Below are 22247 nucleotides of genomic sequence, written 5' to 3'. Positions count from 1 at the left end.
GCATCATCCATGTGAAATGTCAAGGTCCGGCAAAGTTTCCCACCCAATCGAGCACCCCCTTCAGCCCTGCACCGCAATCGAGATTTTCACACCGTCTACGCAGAGATTCCCACGGTCCGAACTCCACTGCTCGCTTCGACGCACTGTGATGACGCGGTCCGGATTCCATGCAGCGACCGTTGGGCGCCGTCCTGCCGGTTGGTAGTCAGACTGGCTCATTTACGCCGAGCTCTCCTCCTGGCCCGATAGCAGCGTGTACACGGGTGCGTCGAGCTTGTCGCGGCCCTTGAGGAACTCGAGCTCGAGGATGAAAATGTAGCCGAGCAGCGAGCCACCCAGCTGCTTGACGAGCTGGCCTGCAGCTGCTGCAGAACCGCCTGTTGCACGCCGTTAGCCACCCCTGCCTGCGTCACGTCGAGCCGCATTATCATTACTCACCAGTGGCGATGATGTCGTCGACAATCAGGGCCTTTTGTCCCGGCTTGATGGCGTCGGCCTGCATCTGGAAAAAGTCCTCGCCATATTCCTTCTTGTAGCTGGCCGTCTGGGTGGGGCCCGGGAGCTTGCCCTTTTTCCTGACGGGGACAAAGGACGCGCCCAGGGCGAGGGCCAGGCTGGGGCCAAAGAGGAAGCCTCGGGCCTCGAGGCCGATGATGACGTCGGGTTTTTGGGCGTAGTTGGTCGAGACGTGCAGCTCGAGGGCGCGCAGGAATTGCTTGTGGAGGTCGGCGTTGGCAAAGATGGGGAGAATGTCTTCGAAGAGGATGCCGGGCTCGGGGAAGTCGGGAAACTGGCGCAGGGCGGCCTTGAGGTTTACTTTAAGACTGGCGAGTTCGGAGGGGCCGGCGGCAGCGGAGGCGGCGAATCCTCTTTGGGAGGCATTGGAGGTCGAGGTCGAGGTCGGGTCGGGGGCGCTGGCGGGCGGGTGAGACGAGGTCGAGGGTTTATCAGCCTGGAGCCGAGTGGCAGCGGTGGAGGTGAGTGAAGACATGGCGGAGAGAGGAGAGGAGGGGGCTTTATGCGGCGTGTTATCTGCACGTCGGTCGGCGGAGAGGGAGGTGGTGGAAGCGGTATGCGCAGCGCAGAGCCTGTGGGATGGTGGATGTTCCATTCGCTAAGCCGGGGATGGCAGCTTGGGCGGGCCGACCAGCGCAGACAGAGTCAAAGTGCATTATTTGTGGAACCCACGGGCGCCCCTTTGCTAGTGCACCAGGCCGTCTTGAAATACAATAATAAACGGGACACGCAATGCGATAAGCCACGGCCGTGATGCAGTAGGGAGCGTCAACGCCTTGCCTGGCCAGGTCTCGGGTGACGGAGACGGAGACGGTGACGGTGACGGGCGGCTGTGATTGTGATGGCCGCCCTTTGCACCTCGACAGCCGCGGACCGGTCCATTAGCACGCCATGCTGCAGGCTGCATGCGCTGCACGATCCGCGGCGAGTCGGGAGTCAGGGATTGTCTTCACGACATGGCCCAAGGAGAAGGACAGCCGGCGCCGTGTCGTGTCGTGTCGTGTCGTGTCGTCGAGGCAGTTGGCTGACATGGAGCCCCAGACGCCCCACCATCACACAGGCACGTTCGCGGCTTGAGACACGGCCAGAGCAATGCAAGCCATGTATGTATAGCTTCAGGTGGACCTGTGACGGGCCGAAGTCGAGAGGGGTTCAGTTGGCCGTGCCGGTGAATGTCGCAGTGACGGCGCGACGAGACGAGACGAGACGAGCAGACCGGAGGCTCAGGCGGCGGAGGCGGACAGCAAGGCCGACACGGGGAGAGTGGCGAGAGAGGCGTCAGGTCGGAGAGCGACACGCAGACTGATGGTGACCTCTCCGTGCAAATTCGGGCGGAGTCTGTTGTAGAAATAGAGGTAGAAACAAACTCGCGCCTCACACCTTATTCTCAGCGCCCAGGCCGTACCGTAGCCGTTGGCCCGCACCTCGGGCTGGTGGCTCAGCTACCTACTGTACTGTGCAGTACTGTGGCGGTGCCCTCGGCATCCCAACCGAAGCTCCCATCCCAGCCAGACTCTGGCCTGTTCCTGTTCCTGGATGTGTATCCATGACTCTCTCAACATCAACTCCTATTGTGTCCAACTCCAACTGATCCAACTTTGGGCGGCTTGGCCTTTCCGGGAGCGCCGTTATCGTCCCTCCTGCGCCCACCCGGTCACCCGGTCAAGGGAACAGTCCAACCCATGTCGTTACGCGAGCCTTGTGGCCACCATGTCCCCCATCTCGCCCTGGCGTCACCTCTCTCCTTCCATCTGAACCAGGGCGAAATTCACACCATTAAGACCAAAGGGTAGAGCGCGGCACGCCCTTGAGCGCCGTCCAACAACGCCCCACCGTCTCCTTGGGTCCACACAGCCTTGCCCATGTGGGACGCGCGCCGGTAGACTGCCAGCGCAGGCAGGCAGGCAGGCAAACAGGCAGCGGCGCGTCTTTTGGATGCATCACCGCTCACTGGACCGCTAACTGAATCCCATTCCCTTCCACCTCCATCCTTTGCCCACCCCAACGCTTACAACATCCCTGGGGAATGGACGACCACCTTGAACGACCAAGCTATTTTGGCAGAGGAGAGGGCCGCAATCTCCCTGCTTCAGTGGAATTGGATGCGCGCATAGCCCTGGCGCGTCAGTTGTCTACCTTGAGCACCACGACAATGCCGGACTCGATGCCGTTTCCGTCCACGTCCAACGGCGATCGCGCCAACAACAAGACAGAAACCCTCGAATCCTCGCTCATCGGCAAGGAATCTGGCATCAAAAACCTCTACAGCGGCAAGGAAGATAAGCGGGGCAAATTTGACTGGCAGGACACGCTTCCCGAAGATATTGGAGAGCCCGTCGAAAATGCAGAGACGGCCAAGTGGGCCATCGTCGCCCGCAAAGTTCGCGTCTACAACGACCCTCGCAGAGTTCTCAAGCTTCACTCCGTCGTCATCCAGTCTCCACTTCTCAAAAAGCTCCTTCAAAAGGTTCTCCACGGCTATCCGGGCGTCACTCTCACCTTGAAGCGTCCGGAGTTTGACGGTCTCTTCAAGCCATTTATCCACCGTTGGTCGGAGCTCATGTCTGCCATCGACGAGCTGGATCCCGAGTCAGAAGACGAAAATGAACGCACTACCAGGGAGCATTCGCAGTTGCTCAAGGAACTCTTGGAGTCCGAATTCAAAGAAATCATCGAGGCTACCGCGGACATGAGGCTGAACAACGTCACAACGTTCGAGCATCTTTGGACTCTCTTTCAACCGGGCGATCTCATCTACTGCCGCCTCCATGGCCAAGATGCAGCCATGAAAATGGGCAGCTGCCTCTACGCCAAGGACGAAAACGGCAATCCGTACTTGCGCATGTATTGCAGCAATGTGGAATGGGACGGCAATCGATTCGGTTCGTCTCCCAAGAACATGAGAATCCCCGTCTTCAGCGGAACGCGCCCAATCACCGACCTTCCATGCTATCCGGTCGGCTTCCATCATGATCCAGAGGGATTGTGCTCCAAGCTGCTGGATCGTGGTGCCAAGTTCGAGACGCTTGCTGGTTGCCACTACAAGGCCTACCAGGGAATGGCCTGGAAGGAGAATCACGTCGAGAGGAAAAAGGACAAGTACAGCATCAAGGGCCGTGTCATGATTGACACACATGGCTGGAACCGGTTTGTCCCAGAAGAAGCCGTCTTCACAACGCCCTTGTCCTCGACTGCCGAAGGCTCCCTCGCGCCCCGGGCTGGAACGGACCTTGTGAAATGGCTGTCGATGCGCTCCACTGGTGTTGAGCACGTTACCGAGGAGGATCTAGGCACGGATGATGGCATGCCGGATGGAGGTGATTTCGCCGAAGAAGAGTCCCGGGACGCAAAGCGTGCTTCGCTGACCGAGGAGCAAAAGCTGATTGCCAGTCCCATTGTCCGCGGCTACTCTTTGCAGACCAAGCAGTGGCTCAAGTTTTTTGTCAACTCGGTCAAGGAGATTGAATGGCAGGTGGATGCCTTTGAGTCGCTCGTGCTTCCCTCCAACCAAAAAGAGCTCATCCTTGGCTTCACCGAAGCCCAGCGCAAGCATGTTGATGCGTTTGACGACGTCATTGAGGGCAAGGGACGTGGCATCATCCTGCTGCTGTGCGGACCCCCGGGCGTGGGGAAGACGCTGACTGCAGAGAGCGTGGCCGAGGAGATGCGGGCTCCTCTGTTCATGATGAGCGCTGGCGACTTGAGCATGGATCGCATGTCAACGGAGGCCAAGCTGCAGCGCATTCTTGAAATGTGCACCAGGTGGGACGCGGTGCTCTTGATCGACGAGGCCGACATCTTCCTCGAAGAGCGCTCCCTGCACGAACTCGAGAGGAACAAGCTCGTCACCATCTTCCTGCGCCTCTTGGAGTACTATGTAAGTCTCATCTTGGCAACAGGGGGCAGATGCATTTGCTAATACAACCCGCAGGAAGGCATCATGTTCTTGACCACCAATCGCGTCAAGACGTTCGACCCGGCATTCCAGTCGCGCATCCACATCTCGATCGAGTACCCCGAGCTTTCGATGGAGTCGCGCCGCAAGGTCTGGGACAACTTTCTGGCGCAGTCGAGTCGGCCCCACGACATCACGGACAGGCAGCTCCACTCGCTGTCCTTGATGAACATGAATGGCAGACAGATCAAGAACGTGCTCAAGACGGCGCAGCTTCTGGCAAGCCGCAAGGAGACCGATCTTAGCTACAGCCACGTGATGCAAGTGTTGGAGGTCACGCAGCACCTGCACAACGCAAACATGGAGACGGAGAGGACTCGCTCGAGCATATTTTGCTAGATTCGACGTCGATGGTCCACGGACGGGTAGATTTGCCGCTCAGGCGCTGCATGGGAAGGAAAATGGTGGCACGCGACCAAAATGGATAGATGTTGTCGCGGGCTAGATCGAGCGAGGAGTAGATACCTTTAGTTAGAAAATGGTGGACTTGGAAATTCAGCAACTCGTCTACGTACCCGTGAAAGTCCAGCTTTGTTTTGTGACATGTCCAACAAAAAGATCACAATCAGCCCCCAGCACAACTGTGGAGAAGAGGAGGAGAGGGTGGGTATCATCTGAGGCCAAAGCGCCGCCGAGAAGATGGCGGGGCAGCTGATCCCGACCACGGGGAACCTCCATCGACCAGGAACAGGAACCCTCGACACTGGACCTGTTCCAGCCTGGATGTCCGCCTCGAAATCGCTCAGACATCCTCTCTCTTTCCTGCCTGCCCAATGCCCTCTCGTTGATGCTCCTCCTCTGCGCCGCTCCCATGTGGTTTGATTCTTTCCATCGCCACCTCCGCCAAGCCTAGTCGTCAGCATCATGGCCCCAACTCGAAGACGTCTCGTGCTCTCTCCCGCTCCCACCGTTTGGCTTCTTTTCGCTCTCGTTTCCCTTTTGTTGCTTTCGACAGGCGTTGATGCTTCTTCCGCCGACTCTCAATCGCCAGAGATTCAAAAACATGCGCATTCTGGAGCTCAAACCCCGTTCGTGTCCTTGGACGACGTCACACCTCACGTCTCGCATGGTGGTGCCCAACGAGACGCCTCGACAGGACAGGACGACCCCGAACAGGCCGAATGGCCTCTCAACCCGCTCGAACAGCTGCACTATGCGCTCGAAACAATGCAATCGCGCTACTTTGAGCTCTGGCTCGGGCAATGGCCCACAGCCATCGACTGGACAGCCGCCGTCCTGGCCACTTTCGTCTCGGCCACGCTCCATTCGCTCACGCGGTCGTTGGAATACATCATTGCAGGCAGTGAGCAGTGGGTGAAGGAGGGGCAGCGCATTGAAAACGAAATCAGTCTGTACTTTTCGCAGGTGGTGGCATATTATTTCGGCGAGGACGCGTTTAGCTTGCGCATGGAGGCCTACGACGACATGCTGTGGGTGGTGCTCGGCTGGCTGGAAGCCACCAAGTTCGTCACCCTGCACGCCAGTCGCCACTACACGTCGTTTGGGCCCGAGACCAACTGGTACGGGCGCCAGTTTGTCGACGCGTTTGCGCACCGCGCGCACATCTTTTACGACCTCGCGGGCGAGGGCTGGGACACGGAGCTCTGCGATGGCGGCATGACGTGGAATCCGCGCCTGACGCCGTACAAGAACGCCATTACCAACCAGCTCTGGATCTCGGCGTCGGTTGGCATGTATCTCTATTTTACCGGGGACTCCAATACTTCGCCGTTCATGGCGAATGGGGATATCCCGTTTGCGCGCCCTCACGACCCGAAATACTTGCAAGCTGCCGTCGACGGTTATGCTTGGCTGCAGTCCTCCAACATGACCAACGCGCTCGGTCTGTACGTCGACGGCTTTCACATCCACAACTGGGGTAAGAATGGGACGATTGGCACCGGCAAATGCGACACGCGCAACGAAATGGTCTACACGTACAACCAAGGCGTCATACTCTCTGGTCTCCGCGGCCTGTGGGAGGGCACCGGCAGTCTGGAGTACCTCGAAGACGCGCACAAGTTGATCCGCAACGTCATGAACGCGACAGGCTGGCGCGGGACACCTCCGCCTCGTCACGACCCAAGCGACCCAGGGTCCTCCCATCCTCCACCGCGATGGGCTGGCCTCGGCCGCGGCGGCGTCCTGGAAGATCTTTGTGACTCTCGCGGGAATTGCTCGCAAGATGGCCAGACCTTCAAGGGCATCTTCTTCCACCACCTCACCTCCTTTTGCACGCCGCTGCCCCTGGAGCCGCTCGTCACAGGCCTGACGCACCGCGCCTCGCCGGCCGTGGCTAGCCTTCACCGGCAGAGTTGCAAGCTGTACGCGCCGTGGGTCGCGCACAACGCCAGACACGCACTCAAGACGCGTGACGACGAGGGCCGCTTTGGCGCGTGGTGGGGCGCACCAAGCGGCAGCGCAGCCACCGACAACCACCCGTTTTCCAAATGGGAAGACATGTTTGACGTCCATTTCCCTGTCGGCGCCGTCGATTATAGAAACAACAAGACGCTCCTCCTGCAACCGCAGCCAGAGGACGCCGAGGGCGAAGGCGAGGGCGAACCCGGAAGCATATGGATCCCGCCCCGCGACGCGCCCTCGTCCCCCTCTTCCACGTCTCCCCTCCTGCACCCGCCCTCGCTGCTCTCCCTGCTGCATTCCGGCACTGGCAGCAGCGCGGCCGACGTCCGCGGCTCCATCGCCGACGCGTCGCGTGCCTTGTCGGCTGGCGCCATGCGCAGGCGTCTCGGCGCGACGCAGTCTGTGGTCCGAGAGCGCGAGCAGCAGCGGATGCAGGATGAGAGACATGGAAGGAAAAGGGGCCAGACCGGAGAAGAGGACGGGTGGCCGTCGGCTGGCGTGCGAGACGCTAATGATCGCGGGCGTGGGCGCACGGTTGAGACGCAGGGCGGTGGTGTTGCGGTTGTGAGGGCTATGTGGGAGTTTGTGGATATGTATAAGCGCGAGGAAGAGTAAGAGTGGGTCTGAGAGTAAGGGTACGAGCGAGGAAAGAGTGTGAGCAAGCAGCGTGAGAAGTGTGAGTATGCTGTAATATCAAGTTTCCCACGCTTTGTCTGGAGAAAGATAACTCAAGTCGTCCATCTTCCTTACCTACATGCAACCAACTAACCCAAGCAAAGCTATCTTGGTGCCAGATATCTCATCAACCTATTTACATCCCCTCAGTCTTCTGTTCCGCCGTCTCGTCTCGTCTCGTCTCGTCTCGTCTCGGCACACCGTTCGCTTTCCCGTTGGCAGTCGCAAATGGCAATTATTCCCGCCCGTCCGTCCGCCCTGGCGCACCTCATATCTCTACAGTATATTGAGCTAGGCACCGTAGCGGTTCCGAGGGAGCGAGCGAGTACGAATGGTATGTCATCATGGCTCGCCGGCTGCATGGCTCGCTGGCTCGCCAAGTGAAACGCAGCACGACGAGTTTGCGTTCGTACGTCTGTCTGTCTGGTGTGGCCGGAAGGTAAAGGAAAGGCAGTTCATGATGGCCGGTCCTTTAGTCTTGTCGTCGCGCTGTCCGCACTCCGCTCTCCGCTCTGGGCGAAGTGGACGGAAGCGAACTGGTGGCGGACAGCCGGACAGGCGTACAGGCGGATAGGCGTACAGGCGGACCGGCAGGTAGGTTGGCAGAGGTTTCTGTTGATTTGCTTCGCTCTGGCTAAGATACTCTTATCTACGCATAAGTACTTCTGTCTGTCAGCCAACCATCCATTCATTCGTTCTGTCTGCAAGACATAAAAGGAAAGGAGACTGCGTCATTGCACCATGCGTACCTGTTTGGCTATCTCACACCACACGTCTCTTGAGCAACAACAACAACAACAGCAACGACAACACCATGAAACACCCCTCCTTCACCATCCTCCTGACGTGTCTAGCTCTCCTCACGAGGTCAGCCCAACACATTTCCCCTTCCCTCTCTCTTTCCCTTTCTCCTTCTCCTTCTCTTCCTTACCCCTTACCCCCCCCTAACACCCCCCATCCTCACCCCTTACCACACCAGACTCCGCTAACACTCCCCATAGCTTCACAAGCGCCACGCAATGCGTCCTCCTCGGCCCTGGCCACAAAGTCGACGGCGAAGCAACACGCAAATGCACCTGCACCGCGTGCCACAACGCGGGCGGCCGTCCTTTCTGCCCCAAAGTCATGGGCACCGTCTGCTGCGACCTGCGCGACAGCAAGTACCGCAATCGGGACAAGGTTTTTGAGGTTTCGTGCAACACGTGCGACCAGAAGACGCTGTATGGGCCCCGGCTCGCGAGTTGTGAGCCGGGTGACCCGCTCCCGGGGTGTGCGGCCAATGTTTGTGCGTAAGAGGGGCGTCGTGGGGAAAGGGGTTTATGGATGGCGGATGTAAAGTATTTCTCTTTTTCTTTTCTTTTTCTTTTTTTTTTTTTTCCGTGTCCCACACATCCTTTGTGTGGTTTGTACCTACCTCCCTACCTACCTACTTCCCCAACATCTAGGGTTGGTTAATTGAGGTTATGGAGCGACGAGCCGCAGCAGCCAACGTGCTCCAACTGCCACATCCGTCACAAGGAGGGTGCGTCGCTGCAAACTTTCCCAATACAGTGCGCTTCGAGGTAAACCGTTAAATAGAAAGCTTGGCCTGATAAGAAAAAGCCATCTATTATTCAGACTGATGAAACCCAATGACGAGGCCTTGTCGGTCTATTTGATGAACAGTCGGGGGCCAATAGTCTGATGTGTCTACGCCCTCCCTGTTCGGCGCAGGATTGGTACTCATTGTATGCGCTGTGGGTTCCCAAGCTTTGCTTCTGTTGTTCTCATATCCCCCTTGGACAGACGGTAAACTCATGCTCGATACAAAACGAAACGCGGAGACAATGGGGGAGTGTGGTTCAGGTCTTGGTAGGCCGTGGCACGCGGGACTTACATACTTGCATAACCCAGGTATACGTAGGTACCGTACAGGTACATGTACACATAGCATTCGACGATACAAACGAACTACGCAGAATTTTACCTTTTCCTTTTGAAGACACTCGTCACGAAGGAAGCCTTCTCAGCGATGCTGGGCGTTGCTGTCGCTTTGATCAGGTTCGTTACCTCGATCAACACCACCGCCGCCGCCGCCGCGAATGACTGCCTGACTGACCACCCCTTTCTTTCCCTCTCGCAGCCTCGTCGCCGCCGAACAATGCACCATCCTCGGCAAAACCGCCGTCGTCCTAGAGCTCTGCGGCACAGCAGCAACAACGACCCGACCGGCGCTTTCGCCAGCGCCTGCCGCAACTGCGTGTACGCCGACCATTACAGGACCGAGGTCGCGAATTGCGTGCCGCCAGCGAGCCCGCCGGCAGGTCCGGGGGGTCTTTGCCGGAGTAGTGGGGGTGGGTGAGTGGGCGGGTCGCGTTGGTGGGCTGGTGGGTTGCCGAGTTGGTATGGTGGTTGACTTGGGTGGATTGAAGTGAACTGATGAAGATGGGAAAGATGGGAGGTTGATGTTGCTGCAGGAGCGAGTTAGGTTTGAACGGGAAAGGGGATGCGGAGGAGGCGACGGTAGGGCGAGCGTGGCTGTAGTCGGTTGTCTGATCAGACGCGCAGGTAGACGATGTAGATAAGGCGGCCCCGTCCTGTTTATACTGTAGCTTGTGGATAGCAGGTTACATCAAGGCGCATTGTAAGCGCAGAGCGGTCTTTGGGCGGCATACATATATGTATGTATTTCATACGCACGCTGCTTGCGGGATCCACGAGAGACCATTCTACACATGTAGCAGGGCAGATTCAATGCCCCCACTTGCATTACTTGAATCGTATTCGTTGCCCGAAATACTGGGTGACGATTTCAGTTCATCTGCCATCGATCAATCGCTATAGGAGCGGGGAGAGAAGAACATGCGTGCGACTTGACCAAGTCACATCGCCAAAAAGAGAAAAACCCAGTCCAATTATGGAAAACGCCGGTGATGGTGACTTCTTCCCCTTCTCTCGCCATTCAATCAAGCCTCACGGCCATTCCGCTTCATGTCCTTCCATTCTTGATTTCTTTACTTCCTCCGCTGCTGCATGCCCAAAATCTGCACCAGACGGATGAAGATGTTGATAAAGTCGAGTTCGAGGCTGATGCTCTCCTTGACGGGGTCGCGGGGGAGCAGGCCGCGCTCGGAAAGGCGCGCGTGGTGCAGAATCTTCTGAATGTCGTACAGGGTGAAGCCGCCAAAGACGGCAAGGCCACCGTACAGCCACAGGTTCTCAGTCCACATCAGGGTGCGCGTCGCGGTGGCGGGCAGAACCAAAGGAGCGAGGCCAGAGAGCGCGACGATGGCGACACCAGCGAGGAGGGGGCCGCCGAGGTAGAGGTACTTTTCTTGCTTGGCCGTGGCACCGACAAAGGCGATAGAGCCCTGGTATGCGTTAGTGTGTGAAGACATGCTTCGAGGCGCCCTTGCTTACCATCATGCCAACAGTGTAGAGACCGGCGCGAGCGAGCAGGGCAGGCTGCATGAAGAAGAGCGGAGAGAGCAGAGCAGCCTGGGTCAAGTTGAAGGCAGTCCAGAGAGCGTACTTGGGGATGTAGCTGGTTGCCGTTAGCTTTCATCATGGCATCTCATGGAGCCTAACTTACTTGTCCGGGTGGATGGCCATGCAGCCGTACATGGAGCCAATGGAGCCAACGAGACCAAGACCAGCGACGAGCCACGGGTTGGTGGCCATGAGCCTGTAGCTCCAGCCACTGCGGTGAAGAGCGCTAGCAGCGACGCCGATAATTCCAATACCAAGGCCCGTGTGAAGGAAAGTCTCGTTGAGGTATGCGCGTTCGAAGATAGGCATGCCGCCATCCTCGCGGGTCTCACGGTTAAAGATCCTGGGTGTGTTGTCAGTGCCATCGTCCTTGCCTTTGTCCTTGTCGCTGTGACTCTTACAGGTTGGTGGCCAAAATGGCACCTCCGAAGATGCCCGCTCCGTACAAGAGACGCTGCTTGAAGTTGCCAGTCTGGACAGTCGGAGTGCCCTGCATGTAGGTACGACGGAAGGTGTTGCGGAAGACATTTCGTGATTGAGCAAAGGTGGAAGCGGCCGTGGTGCGCGAGGTGAAGAAGTTGGATGGCGCCGACTTGAGTGGCGTGTGGTGGAATGCGCGGATCGTGGTCGATGAAGCGGTCGGAGCCTGCTTCAGAGCGGAGGCGATGGCGAACGGTCGCCTTAGGATGAACGCCATTGTGGACGATTCCTAGGAAACGGAGAGGCGGGTCGAGGTGTGGTAGTGGTGTTGAATGGAGATGGATGTCGGAAGATGGAGGAAGTGAAGCTAAGGAAGCAGTCGAGTGGGTGACGTCGAGAAAAACACGTGCAGAGAGCTTGGGCCAAGGGCCGGGGTTAGGCGCCTAAGTCCAGCTTACAGAACCTCGTCGAATCTTCATCACCGTCATTGGTCTTCATCACGATTCCATTGACAAGCCATTGACGGCTCAGATTCCTTTGGATTTCACACTGCTGACTTGCATTTGCATGGTTTCTGCCTTCGATTTGGAGCACTCGCTTCTCAATGGACGTCAGCTGTCACTCGGGAATCCAATCTGGCAGCGTTTTCCTCCGACGACATGCTCCGCCACGCTGTATCTTACGACCTTTTGACGCGACTTTGAAGAAGGCTTGACGCGAAGTCTCGACTGGTCGATATGGTGACAATGAAGAGGAACGTCGGTTCCGCAGGGTAAACCCAGAAAATCCTCAGGCGCCTAATTCTCCTCCAAAGAGACCTCTCGACCTCCATTGGGGTGTCGACAGAGCTCTTCTTCACTCACCAAGCGCAACTGCTACACATGGCGATCTGGTGCGTCGCGCCTTTCCAAACTGAGGCTGGGTACAAGCCACCCAAATCCTTTCGGTCTATGGATCTCTGGATCTCTCGCGCGCCTGAGCTCTTTTGTTTCGGTTTCTGCAGTATCGTCGACAAAAACTTGGAAAATTCGACTCCTGTGTCAAGGACTTCTTCCGCAAACCTCTGGTTGATTTCTCACAGCCAAGAGCTAAGCCACAGCATAAGAAAATGCCTTGGTGACAGCCATCTCCGCAACAACACGTCCGTCAAACCCGGACATCAAACGGATGAACAAACAAAAGACTGACACCGGACTCCGAACCACTCCCCAGGAAACGTCTCTTAGTTTCAGATTGAATTTCGTCGAATATATCTGCCCTCCAATCTACACCCAGTCGGAGATTTTCTCCCTCGTTTGAGAGTTACCACACCATCCAAGCCACACGTACAAGAGCATCCGTGCAGATGCACGTACCCGCTAGTCTTCCCGTCAGTGCCAGTTGCCGTTCTTGGGCACTTCTTCGGGTTGAGTCCCAAGAATTTGCATCGTTGCATGCAGGTATCGCAGTAGTGTCAAATGGTCTGCCCACTTGTTAGCAGGCTTTCTCGGCAGACTTGTCGCAACCTGAAATGATTTGAAGGGTATGTACGACTACATTCAGCGTAAACGGACAAGAAAGAGGAGGGAAGAGAAACATCCTGGCATGCCTCAACACAACGTCCAGTCAGGCAATTGTTTCCGCGGGAAACACTGCTGCAAATTCAAAGCCAAAAGTCTCCCACGAGTTTGGTCCATTTGCTCGCTTCCTCGGGATGCGACGCCGAATACGACGACAGATACCCCAACACAAACATCACTCATGAAGCTGATCGGGCACGACTCGACTCGGTTGAATTCATAGACTTGCCTTTCTCAAGCGGAATCGACGGTTTCCTGGAATGCATGGGTCTCTTCTGAAGCGGACTCGGCGTACTTCTTTCCCGAGCACTGTTTGTGCGGTTGAGTCCTCGAGCAACCGTGCCAGATTCCGTTCCAGTTCCTATGGTGTTTGACCTGGGCCTGCTCTCCAGGTACTTTTCGATTCCAGGCGACGCTGCACCCATGCTCAGAGGTCTTGGGGGCTTCTCCGTACCTGCTATCCTCCTCTTGTAAATCTGGGGATCGTGTGGGCCTGCTCGTGTCCAATACACTTGCGAAAGCCCTTCTATGTCTTCTTCTGAAGTTTCCAAGCGGGTCTTGTTGCGTGTGTACTGATCAAGCATCGCTTCATTTGGAAGCAACCTGGCTTCAAAGTTGTTTCGGCCTTTGACCTCTTTAATCGCCCACTCTTCGATTCTCACTTCCTTTTCCATGGGATATGTCCATAGCCACCCACTGAGCTTTGGAACCGTGGGTCTCATCCAGAACGCCCCATCTCCAGTCTTGGTATCGTTCCATTCCCACTCTGGCGCCGATTGGCGTAGATATGGCCAGTCTATCCTTTCGCCAAAGGCGATTGAGCGGTACCCGAACTGCGGATGGTCCATTTCAGTGGTCCGATGTATGACAGACGGATGTATCGATTCGTTTGTGCGAAAGCTTTGTCCCTTGTAGAGCACCGGCATCCCCGTGGCCTCTTGGATGAGGAAGTTGACGTCGTCGTGGCTTGGGCTGGAGACTTTCTCATACGGTACAGGGAATCGAGGCCGACGGATCAGTCTCCCCTCCGTCTTTTCGTAATGGTAGCCACCTGGTGTCCTTACAGCATCTCCTCCGGACATGGGCCAACGAGACGCCATGGTTGTGGTGTCGACAATTTTTCCAGTTGCCCAGCTGCTCTTCGCCTCGCATTTGCGCCCTAGGAATCTTTTAACGGCGCGGTCATTGAATGCAAGCATCCCATCCACTTGATCGCACATCCACGCCAGGCTCAGCTCGTCAATATCGGTCGAATCCTCTGTCCAAGTGTCGACTTTACTGGTACCGCCGCCAACGTTGTTATGATATCCGGGGAACCAGCATTGTTTCAAGTCAGTGGTAACGTTTGAAGTGGGCAAATGCCAAAGCGTCGGCGGCAAAGATCCACGGTGTTCGTCCAGTGCAAGAGCATGGAAAGCGTGCTCAATGTCTGTGTTTTGGACTCGTCAGTCTTGTCTCAAGCAAATCCGTCCAGATGATTGAACGCGCCTCAGCCGTCCGACTGATCAACCAAGAGTCCGACTTACTCTCATTCAACGCCGTGTCGTGAAACTTGAACTCTTCATTCACGCACGGCGCAACCTTGGTCAAGGAGCTCTCGGGAAGGCCTCTCGAGCCAACGGTATCCCACACTCCGACCACTTTCACCTTGACGGGGCCGTCGTGCATCGCGTTGCGCAACTGCCAAATTTCTTCCGGTCCACTCTCAACATTCTTGACCCCTCCCGCCCATGTCCAAAGTTTCTTCAATACGTGTCTGCTCTTGTCGTACCCATGGTTCTCGACGCTCACGGCCGTCGTGTCCTTTTTCCGATAAATCTCGTACGCTCGCGGAAATAGGGACAGCTCCTCGCCGCGCAGGAGGCCCATCTTCGTGATTAGCCCGGCGACTGTTCGTGCAGTGTACGCGCCACGGCTGAAGCCAAAGATGAAGATCTCGTCCGGCGGAACAGGGGGCTTCGCAAGGGGGTCGCCAGGGGAGTAGTTCGCGGCAATAAACTGGTACGCAGCAGCGACGTTTGGTTCCAGCGTTGCACTCGTCACGCCTGCGGACTCGCGACATCAGCGCCGCAATCTTCAAGGGTAAGCAGTTTTTCCTCTCGGTCTGTCGGTACCTGGCAAGATGTAAAAGACGGGCAGGGTCAGCAGCTCGCTCGCGCTCGTCGCGTTGCCGGCTTGGTAATGCACGATTTGCTGTACGGGTCTCCGGTTGCCGTCGTCGCCCTCGTGTGCTATCATGCGCGCGAGGCGAGCCACGTTGGACGGCAGGCTGTCGTCGCCGTGGTCGGAACTGATCCACGTGCCATCGCAGCACACGATCAAGCGCTTCATTTTGCTGCAGCAGTGTAGCAGAGAGCTCGCGGGATGGGGGATGAGGGGTTGCGCGTGCGAGGGGGAGGGGCAAAAAAGTTGATTCCAAGGCTGTGCTCAGGGAAACACCAAGTTTAAAGGACGGCAAGACGAGCGAGCGCCCGTGTTTACGGGCAGCCGGCCGGCTGGTTGTTCCCGCTAGACGAATCTGCAGCGCCTCCGGCGATCGAAAAGAAACCCGCATCCCCTTTCTGGCCGGCCGGGGCAGCGAACAGGACGACAGCTCCTCCCAGGAAACAGGAACGCAATCTCGACCAGTATGTCACGCCACGGGTCCAATCAGGAGCGCCGTCTGGCAAGGACGTGGGGATGGTGACGGGATGGTTTTCCGGTAGGCTAAGGAGCCGGCGTAGCCCAGCTCGCCGCCACATTTTGCGCTTTCGGGGGGGGGGCAATGTTGCGCGGTAGCGGCGTGGGTGCCAATCATGAGTGGGAACCAGCAACGGAATGAGGACCCTACTTCCTGTTCCTTGGTGGAAATTGGACGGACGGGGCAACGATGGTTCCAAGAGCGCGGAGAGAAATAGGAGTATTCGCGCCCGCGAAGAGACGAAGCTGGAGGCCATTCAGATGTTGCGCGATAGGAGAGGGAGATGAGGTTACTCGTCGACGGCAGTATTTAAAGTGCTCGTTACTGACACTTGGTGCGTCGGCTCGATCGATTCCAGCGCTGCGGAACTAACCCGACCGACTCTTGCATTCCACCAACTGCCCCACCAGCCACGGATTCGTTTTTGCCTGAGACCACAAGTCTCCGCAGCATGGCGACGGCTGCGGCCGTAGGAGTGGCAGCAAAACAGCAGCCTGCTCGTCCAGTTGGCTGGCCGTCGGTCGGCATGCGCACATGGTCAACGTGGGCGAAAGCAGCTGACTAGCCCAACGTTGGAACACTACGCAGACCATCCTACCTGGAGCGATGACAGCTTTACCATGCGGATTTGTTTTACTCGGCCGTAGTCACCTCTTGTAAAGGTCGGGACGGTGCTGTGCGGCTCCATTTGACGCCACTTCTTGCCACTTTCGCGTTGAGGGTGTTCAGTCTTTCGGATCACATTTTATGCTAATTTTGTGGGTGTCACGTCTCTTTTCTTTTCAAGACCTCGTCACTTGGCTTCGGTCGTATCGGTTTGATCTTCATCTTTGGGTCCATTCGACTTTTCCTGGCTCTTGTGCGGCTCCTATCCTCTCCGCATTTTGCACCGGTATTTTCTCGCCTGCTACCAAGATTATGGTGCTCGACTGGCCTGGGCTTATCAATTTTGATCTTTGATCTGTATTCCTTTCATGATAGGGGGTTGCTGCTCGTCGGAAACGATGTTTTCGAGAGGAAACAGTACTCCTGTATTTGTCGCTTCGAAGAAAGATTCCGAAGGCAGAGATCAGACACAGAAAGTGCTCTCTGCACAGATGGTTGTCGTCCAACAGGTAGACTAGCAGCGAGACATCGACGGTGCTTTTTTCCACGAATTCAGTAAACTCAGTGTGGAGGAGGAAGCTCAACGAAGCTGCCCAGAAAGACAAGGATTTAGGGATGACCGTTTGTCTTCTTTACTAAAAGCGGGTTCGAAAAGCTCGGCACCGGGTCTCATGCCAGGACAACGCCGGAGGAGAAACAAAAGCCAGCTGTGGCGTAAAGCTGGGAAGCTGGCTACCTGAACTATGCCGCGTCTTCAAAGAGTGTCCATGATCTGGTGCTGGCGGAGCAGTGATGCGGTATGCCAAATCTCGATGACGTGAAAGCCGGCTGAATCTTTGGAGGTCTTCCGCTGCATGTCCATCTATTTTTTGGGACATGTCGCCAGAACTGCCACCAAGGCCTGGAGCATACCGATACATACTGTACAGCAAGCCCTAGCTTCACTTCTCACTGTTGCAACACCGAAGTACCCGGATGGCATCACATCAGGCATGTGCACTCAAGCCATGCATCATCTGGTCACAATCACCAGGAAAAGCCGCGGAAGAACTTCACAGCACGCAATACCAAACAAAAGAAAACAATGAGAATTGTTTTGAAGAACCCCCAGGCTCGGAACACTGCCCGAAGGCAGGCCGACCGCTGGGTACCCGCCCGCCCAGGATTTTGACGAGCATCCTTGACTCGGAGGGGGGAGTGGGAAGGTGCAACGCAAGAACTGGGGCAAAAAAGCAACGCAGGGGAGGGGAGGGGAGGACACAATACTGGAGAGAAAAGGTCTTGGGGGCGGCGGGGAGGCTTTTATACGTGTATCTGCGTTGGCGCAGCGGAATAAGCGAGCGCCTGTTGCGCCCGCGGTGGAAGTGGTTAGGCGTGGAAGGCATGGGAAGGTGCGCGTAGGCGCGTGTGGTGATGTCGGCGGTGCGGGCGGTGTCGATGCTCGCCCGTGTTCTTGTCGAGCTGATACACTTCTCGAATCCGCCACGTGTGTCCTCGCCAGTCACCTCAAACATGCTCTCCATTTCATGGGTCGTCTCATTTGAGCAAGTGGCTCCCGCCGCCGCCGGGTCAGAGAAAAGGGCAGCGCTCTGACTTGAATCACGGCAGTTGAAACCGCTAATTGAGTGCACAGGGAGTTCCGAGTATATCCAAGAAACCTCTCGCGATCCCAGACACGATACATTCGAACACGCAGGCAGAGTACCACAAACAAAACAAAGTCAAGGGCGGCCAACGACCCACGCCAAAAGAGACTTTCCCTCAATCCCGATCTATGACGTCGACGCGTTCCAACAACGAGATAGCAATGATTGATGAGGGCGGACAATGTTTTCATCGTTCAAACCTATGACGCAGCGAGGATCATCTTCATCTGGAGATACTGTGGAAAGCATCATTAGCCGGGAAGGATGAAAACGTGCTGCAAGACTGCTCACTGATTTGTTAGAACTCTATGGTGTAGACATCCATGGCTGCACAAAGCTCACAATCATCATTGACAGTGTCCAATAGGAGATTCTATTATCCACTCAGATCAATGAGACCACCCATCTAATTCAGGAAGAAGCAAAGCCAGAAGAACCAGTATCTGAGATACTTTGTCCATTCATCTGCAAAGGACAGACAGGCGTCTGTGAGTGACTGACAAGATAAGAAACAGCCAGCGAACAGAAGCGCCGCTTTATACCTCGAGAAGATGTATTACAGCACGGTGAGTCAACATGATCACGCTGCTCCTCCGACCATGCGACACCGAAGATGCCCGCACACCTGTGGTCCGAGCGCCACTTCTTTCATACATAAGCCATCCACTTCGCCCTCGACGCTCTCGCCATGGAAGGAGTTGCGAGCTACCGATATCAGAGGAGCGGCCTCGACTTTGGAGACACGCACTTCGTTGATGAGTACGAAAAGGAAGGGATGACTGGTGCTGGCTGCGCTGGAAAACACAGTGGCGACGTCAGCAATATCAGTAGGAGGGGGCCTGCAACATTGCGGTAACAGTGATGAAGAGCAGCACCGGCTTTTGCCAGTGTAAAACTTTGCCGATCCATCATGATGATATCTGCTATTGAAGAGAACTGAGCTAGATGATCTGCAGTGACGGACGACTGCTCCTTGGGCGTGACAGCGACAATGGATGACTACTCCGACTGCTCCCTGAGTTTGACCGCGACAACGAATGACTGCTCCCTGGGCACGACCGCAACAATGGACGACTGCTTCCTGGGCACGACCGCAACATGGATGAATGCTCCCTGGGCACGCCCGCGATAACGGACTGCTGCTCCGACTACTTCCTGAGCACGGCCGCGACAACGGACGGCTGCTCCCAAAGCGCAACAGTGATTGCGGTGGACAAGTCAGCGGACGAATACTCCCAACATGCGACAGCGTCACCAGGACATTTCCTCTCTGTCGACGCCAGCTGTGGCGCGGCAGCAGCGAAATTGAGACCAGGCAGAAGAACAAGGAGAACGAGGCTCAAATGCCGCCGCAATCCCGCATCTACCGGCCATCCAGCTCGCTGCATGTCGTCCAGTCGTTCGCCGACGCCACGCTCGCTACGCCACACTGCGCCTCGCGACGACCTCCATGACCACCACCGCCGCTACCACGACGCGGCGGAGTTGCAGACGAGCTTTGGGGATAGGTGAAGGAGAAGAGGCTCAAGCGATGCTCGCGTTCTCCACTTTTTGCTTGCTCCGTTTGTCATGCGTCATACGCGTATCGTCAAGGCAGAGGGCGAGATTGGACTGCCGCGCCCTGCCCTGTCGTCGCTTGCTACATCGCATCTGAGGCGTGAGATTCGCCCAGTGCTCTACCTTGGTAGCTAGCAGGCGGAGAAGTCGGAGATTCGATGGCTCATCCCGAGTCGAGGTGTAGCTCTCAAAGTCTGAGATTCACCACGCCTCCGCGCGCCTCTTGCTCGATTGAGGCTTGTGGGACGCCTCCTCTTTGCTTTAACACCAGTCGTTCCAATTCCAACCGGCCCTCGAGACAGGCGCATGCGCAGACGGACCGCACCGCACCGCACCGCGCGGCGCCGTTGCACGCTCGCGTTGAGAAGTGCAATGCAACTCGAAAACCTGCAGGCGGGTACCTACCTTACCCACCCTGCCCTGGGTGAGCAGAAAGGAAGCCATTGCACATGCAGCCAAGCGGCGCTGGTAAGCAGCAGAGCAAGACGGCATGGATAGCATCTCTGCCGCACAGCCAAACTAGACAACGGGAGCGCCCTCGCCCTCACCCTGCTCGCATCAACGATGATGCGCTCCAGGGAGCGAGCGAGCAGGCAAGCACATCCTCCATCCATCCTCCCGCTGACAGTAAGATGAGCGGCAACAGCCCGAGGGAAGAGTGGGGAGCGACATGCCATAGCGTGGTGGTGTTGGGAGAGCAGACAAGAGACGGTGCCGCAAAGGGCCGCTCCACTGCTATCTAGCTAGCTAGGTGCCTTGCCGGCTGGCTCGATCGCGCGGCTACAGCGTCAGCGTCAGCGTCAGTGGCAGGAGAAGGAGGAGGAGGAGGAGGATAGGCGGCGGCGTCTACGCCGCTGGCTGCACGAGGCGCATATGACATGATGGTGCTGATGGAGGGTGGTGGGTACCGCACCGCACCGTACCTCCGCTACCCTTCGGATCCTGACTGGCCAGGAGGTTTCTCCCCATCTTCTCGTTCGTCGCGAGCGAGCACGGCGCTTCGTCCCGTTGGGCAGGGGCAGTGATGATCATGATGGTGTGGTGGTGAGACGGGTGCTGTGATAGTGGCTTGAGGCGCTTGTACTGGATTCGTTGATGACTGACAGTGTTGTCGTGTGGTGTGGTAGTGGAGGGTGGCCAGGGGGTGAGCGAGGCAGAGGCAAATTTTCCCGTCGACTTCGGGCAGCACCGCTTTGAGTCAGGCTTTCCGCTTCGATAGAGGTTGTCCCGCGTGTAAACTTGCTACCTCAGTGGCTAATTCTTGGAGGGGGAGGGGGGGTTGTCGCGTCGGCTAGCTAAGGAATGACGGAAGATGACCAGACTGACAGACTGCGGCGTGGGAGAGCGAGGATCGAGATGAGCGCGACGCATGGCACGGATAAAGTGAAGACAAGAAGGGAGCGCCTGGGTCAATCGACATCCTCACGAAGACAGACCCAAGGCTGAAGCTGAGGCTGAGGCGTAGACTTGCCGCACGCCTCTAGTACCTGCTTTGCACCCTACGCCTCTCGACGAGGGGGCGCAGAAGCGATTGCCGCAGGCAGGACCAGGCGAAGCATCTAGATGCTAGACTCAGCGCGCCGGGAGGATGAAGGAGTCATTCAGTCAGTCCCTGCGTCTGTTTAGGCCGTCTGTCCGTCTGTCTGTGTTGCGGCAGCGGCTGGCGGCGCAGCAGACATGATCGCAGCAACTGTTTGCCTTGGTACCAGGCCAGCGGCTCCAGCTGGCTGTGACGTGACATCTTCTGCTGATGTCGCTTGACGCAATGTCTGCAAGGTTCTGGGAGGTGCGCTTGATGTTTGCTTGACAAGTGATGGAGGGTCGTATTGGAGCGTTGCGCTCCCTGCCCTCCCCCTGCCCAACTCGTTCTTGGTCGTCGTTGGTTTGATAAACGAAAGCCTTGACAGTTATCTTTGAAGTTGAGAGACCTAACAAAGGTAGTGACTCGAGTTGGAATCGTGGCCGAGTCGCTCAAGCGGACTGGCTGTAGAGTCACTGACCAATTCAATTCCAGGCGCTTGCGGTGATTCTGCAGCCCACGGTCAGACCAACTCAAGACGCCGTAGCTTGATTGAGCAATGAGGAAGTGTTCGGCATTTCTGCAGCCGCTGAAACCATTGACTACGCTTCTGAGAAGACCGCAATCCCAGTCATGCTGCACCTCCCAAGCCAACGAGCCGGAACCGAAGCCCGCAGATAGCGGCAGCAATCAGCACCTGACCGAATTCCTCACCAGCAATCCATCGTCATAATGGACAAGCTGCGCCTCTTTGCCGCTCGTGGCCTTGGCCGGCTGCGGCTCTTTCAAGCAGCTTGCTCATGCCCACCAACACGGCTCACGGCACGAGGCAGCTCTCTCCCAACGGCCGCAGTGTCAATGAGGACGCTCTCCTTACCGCTGGGATTCATGGCGGTGGCAACAGCGACAGTGTCTCTGTGCTTGATCCTCCCGAGAAGGATGGCGATCGCGGCTCGCTCCATGGCGCAGAGACGAGACGCAGTCGAGCAGGGCGCGGGAGAATGGGCATGCGCCGCTGCCACCGCATCGAGCCAAGTAGCCTTGGATCTCCCGCGCGGCAAAGCTGCTGGTGCTGTTGTGAATGGCGCAGGAAAGGAGTCTCGTTTGTTGCGCTGGGCTTGCCATGTGCCCGGCATCCAACACTCCGCCACTGTCCGCACTCAAGCCAACTCGATCCAGGACCTCTGCTATCGACACGGAGGAGCAATCAGATAGAAGTCAACAGGCCAGCCTCTGCGGCGCAGAAAAGGAAAGCGCAAGTGCCACAATCGGCATAAGCAAG

General features: G+C 56.9%; 7 protein-coding genes across 7 annotated transcripts; 4 read left to right on the top strand and 3 right to left on the bottom strand.

Annotated features, from left to right (window-relative positions):
• Positions 1-219: 219 nt before the first annotated feature.
• On the bottom strand, positions 220-991 carry J3D65DRAFT_668063 (phosphoribosyltransferase-like protein; the record flags this gene model as incomplete). Its single annotated transcript, XM_066803080.1, has 2 exons — positions 220-377; positions 439-991. 2 exons carry the CDS (start codon positions 989-991, stop codon positions 220-222), a joined length of 711 nt encoding a protein of 236 aa, XP_066655558.1.
• Positions 992-2680: 1689 nt separating this feature from the next.
• Positions 2681-4810, top strand: J3D65DRAFT_553053 (P-loop containing nucleoside triphosphate hydrolase protein; the record flags this gene model as incomplete). The annotated part of the gene is made up of 2 exons (XM_066797108.1): positions 2681-4393; positions 4448-4810. The coding sequence occupies 2 exons, from the start codon at positions 2681-2683 to the stop codon at positions 4808-4810; spliced, it is 2076 nt and encodes a 691-aa protein (XP_066655557.1).
• A 525-nt stretch (positions 4811-5335) lies between these two features.
• On the top strand, positions 5336-7450 carry J3D65DRAFT_553368 (glycosyl hydrolase-like protein; the record flags this gene model as incomplete). Its single annotated transcript, XM_066797129.1, has 2 exons — positions 5336-7074; positions 7294-7450. 2 exons carry the CDS (start codon positions 5336-5338, stop codon positions 7448-7450), a joined length of 1896 nt encoding a protein of 631 aa, XP_066655556.1.
• Positions 7451-8324: 874 nt separating this feature from the next.
• On the top strand, positions 8325-8803 carry J3D65DRAFT_603389 (uncharacterized protein; the record flags this gene model as incomplete). Its single annotated transcript, XM_066798207.1, has 2 exons — positions 8325-8377; positions 8512-8803. The coding sequence occupies 2 exons, from the start codon at positions 8325-8327 to the stop codon at positions 8801-8803; spliced, it is 345 nt and encodes a 114-aa protein (XP_066655555.1).
• A 1296-nt stretch (positions 8804-10099) lies between these two features.
• J3D65DRAFT_625402 (Bax inhibitor family protein) lies at positions 10100-11885 on the bottom strand. Its single transcript, XM_066800340.1, has 4 exons — positions 11380-11885; positions 11082-11321; positions 10910-11033; positions 10100-10860 (listed from the first exon to the last, which is right to left on the bottom strand). The coding sequence occupies exons 1-4, from the start codon at positions 11673-11675 to the stop codon at positions 10504-10506; spliced, it is 1017 nt and encodes a 338-aa protein (XP_066655554.1). The 5' UTR covers positions 11676-11885; the 3' UTR covers positions 10100-10503.
• A 991-nt stretch (positions 11886-12876) lies between these two features.
• J3D65DRAFT_625397 (uncharacterized protein) lies at positions 12877-15433 on the bottom strand. The gene is made up of 3 exons (XM_066800339.1): positions 15072-15433; positions 14484-15002; positions 12877-14386 (listed from the first exon to the last, which is right to left on the bottom strand). Exons 1-3 carry the CDS (start codon positions 15286-15288, stop codon positions 13137-13139), a joined length of 1986 nt encoding a protein of 661 aa, XP_066655553.1. The 5' UTR covers positions 15289-15433; the 3' UTR covers positions 12877-13136.
• Positions 15434-21697: 6264 nt separating this feature from the next.
• J3D65DRAFT_603386 (uncharacterized protein) lies at positions 21698-22180 on the top strand (the record flags this gene model as incomplete). Its single annotated transcript, XM_066798206.1, has 1 exon — positions 21698-22180. One exon carries the CDS (start codon positions 21698-21700, stop codon positions 22178-22180), a length of 483 nt encoding a protein of 160 aa, XP_066655552.1.
• Positions 22181-22247: the final 67 nt, after the last annotated feature.

The sequence above is a fragment of the Phyllosticta citribraziliensis genome, assembly GCF_038025025.1.
Source record: "Phyllosticta citribraziliensis strain CPC 17464 chromosome Unknown J3D65scaffold_6, whole genome shotgun sequence".
Taxonomy (NCBI): Eukaryota; Fungi; Ascomycota; class Dothideomycetes; order Botryosphaeriales; family Phyllostictaceae; genus Phyllosticta; species Phyllosticta citribraziliensis.
Note: the sequence above shows the minus strand (reverse complement) of the source record. Positions and strands in the feature narration are given on the sequence as shown.

Excerpts from the sequence above, each read along its gene's own strand:
- J3D65DRAFT_625397 (XM_066800339.1), bottom strand. The coding sequence starts at position 15,288 with ATGAAGCGCTTGATCGTGTGCTGCGATGGCACGTGGATCAGTTCCGAC. Across the intron at positions 15,003-15,071 it reads CGTCTTTTACATCTTGCCAG|GCGTGACGAGTGCAACGCTG; the intron begins GTACCGACAGAC and ends GCGAGTCCGCAG. Across the intron at positions 14,387-14,483 it reads CGACACGGCGTTGAATGAGA|ACATTGAGCACGCTTTCCAT; the intron begins GTAAGTCGGACT and ends TCCAAAACACAG.
- J3D65DRAFT_625402 (XM_066800340.1), bottom strand. The coding sequence starts at position 11,675 with ATGGCGTTCATCCTAAGGCGACCGTTCGCCATCGCCTCCGCTCTGAAG. Across the intron at positions 11,322-11,379 it reads GCCATTTTGGCCACCAACCT|GATCTTTAACCGTGAGACCC; the intron begins GTAAGAGTCACA and ends CAACACACCCAG. Across the intron at positions 11,034-11,081 it reads ATGGCCATCCACCCGGACAA|CTACATCCCCAAGTACGCTC; the intron begins GTAAGTTAGGCT and ends AACGGCAACCAG.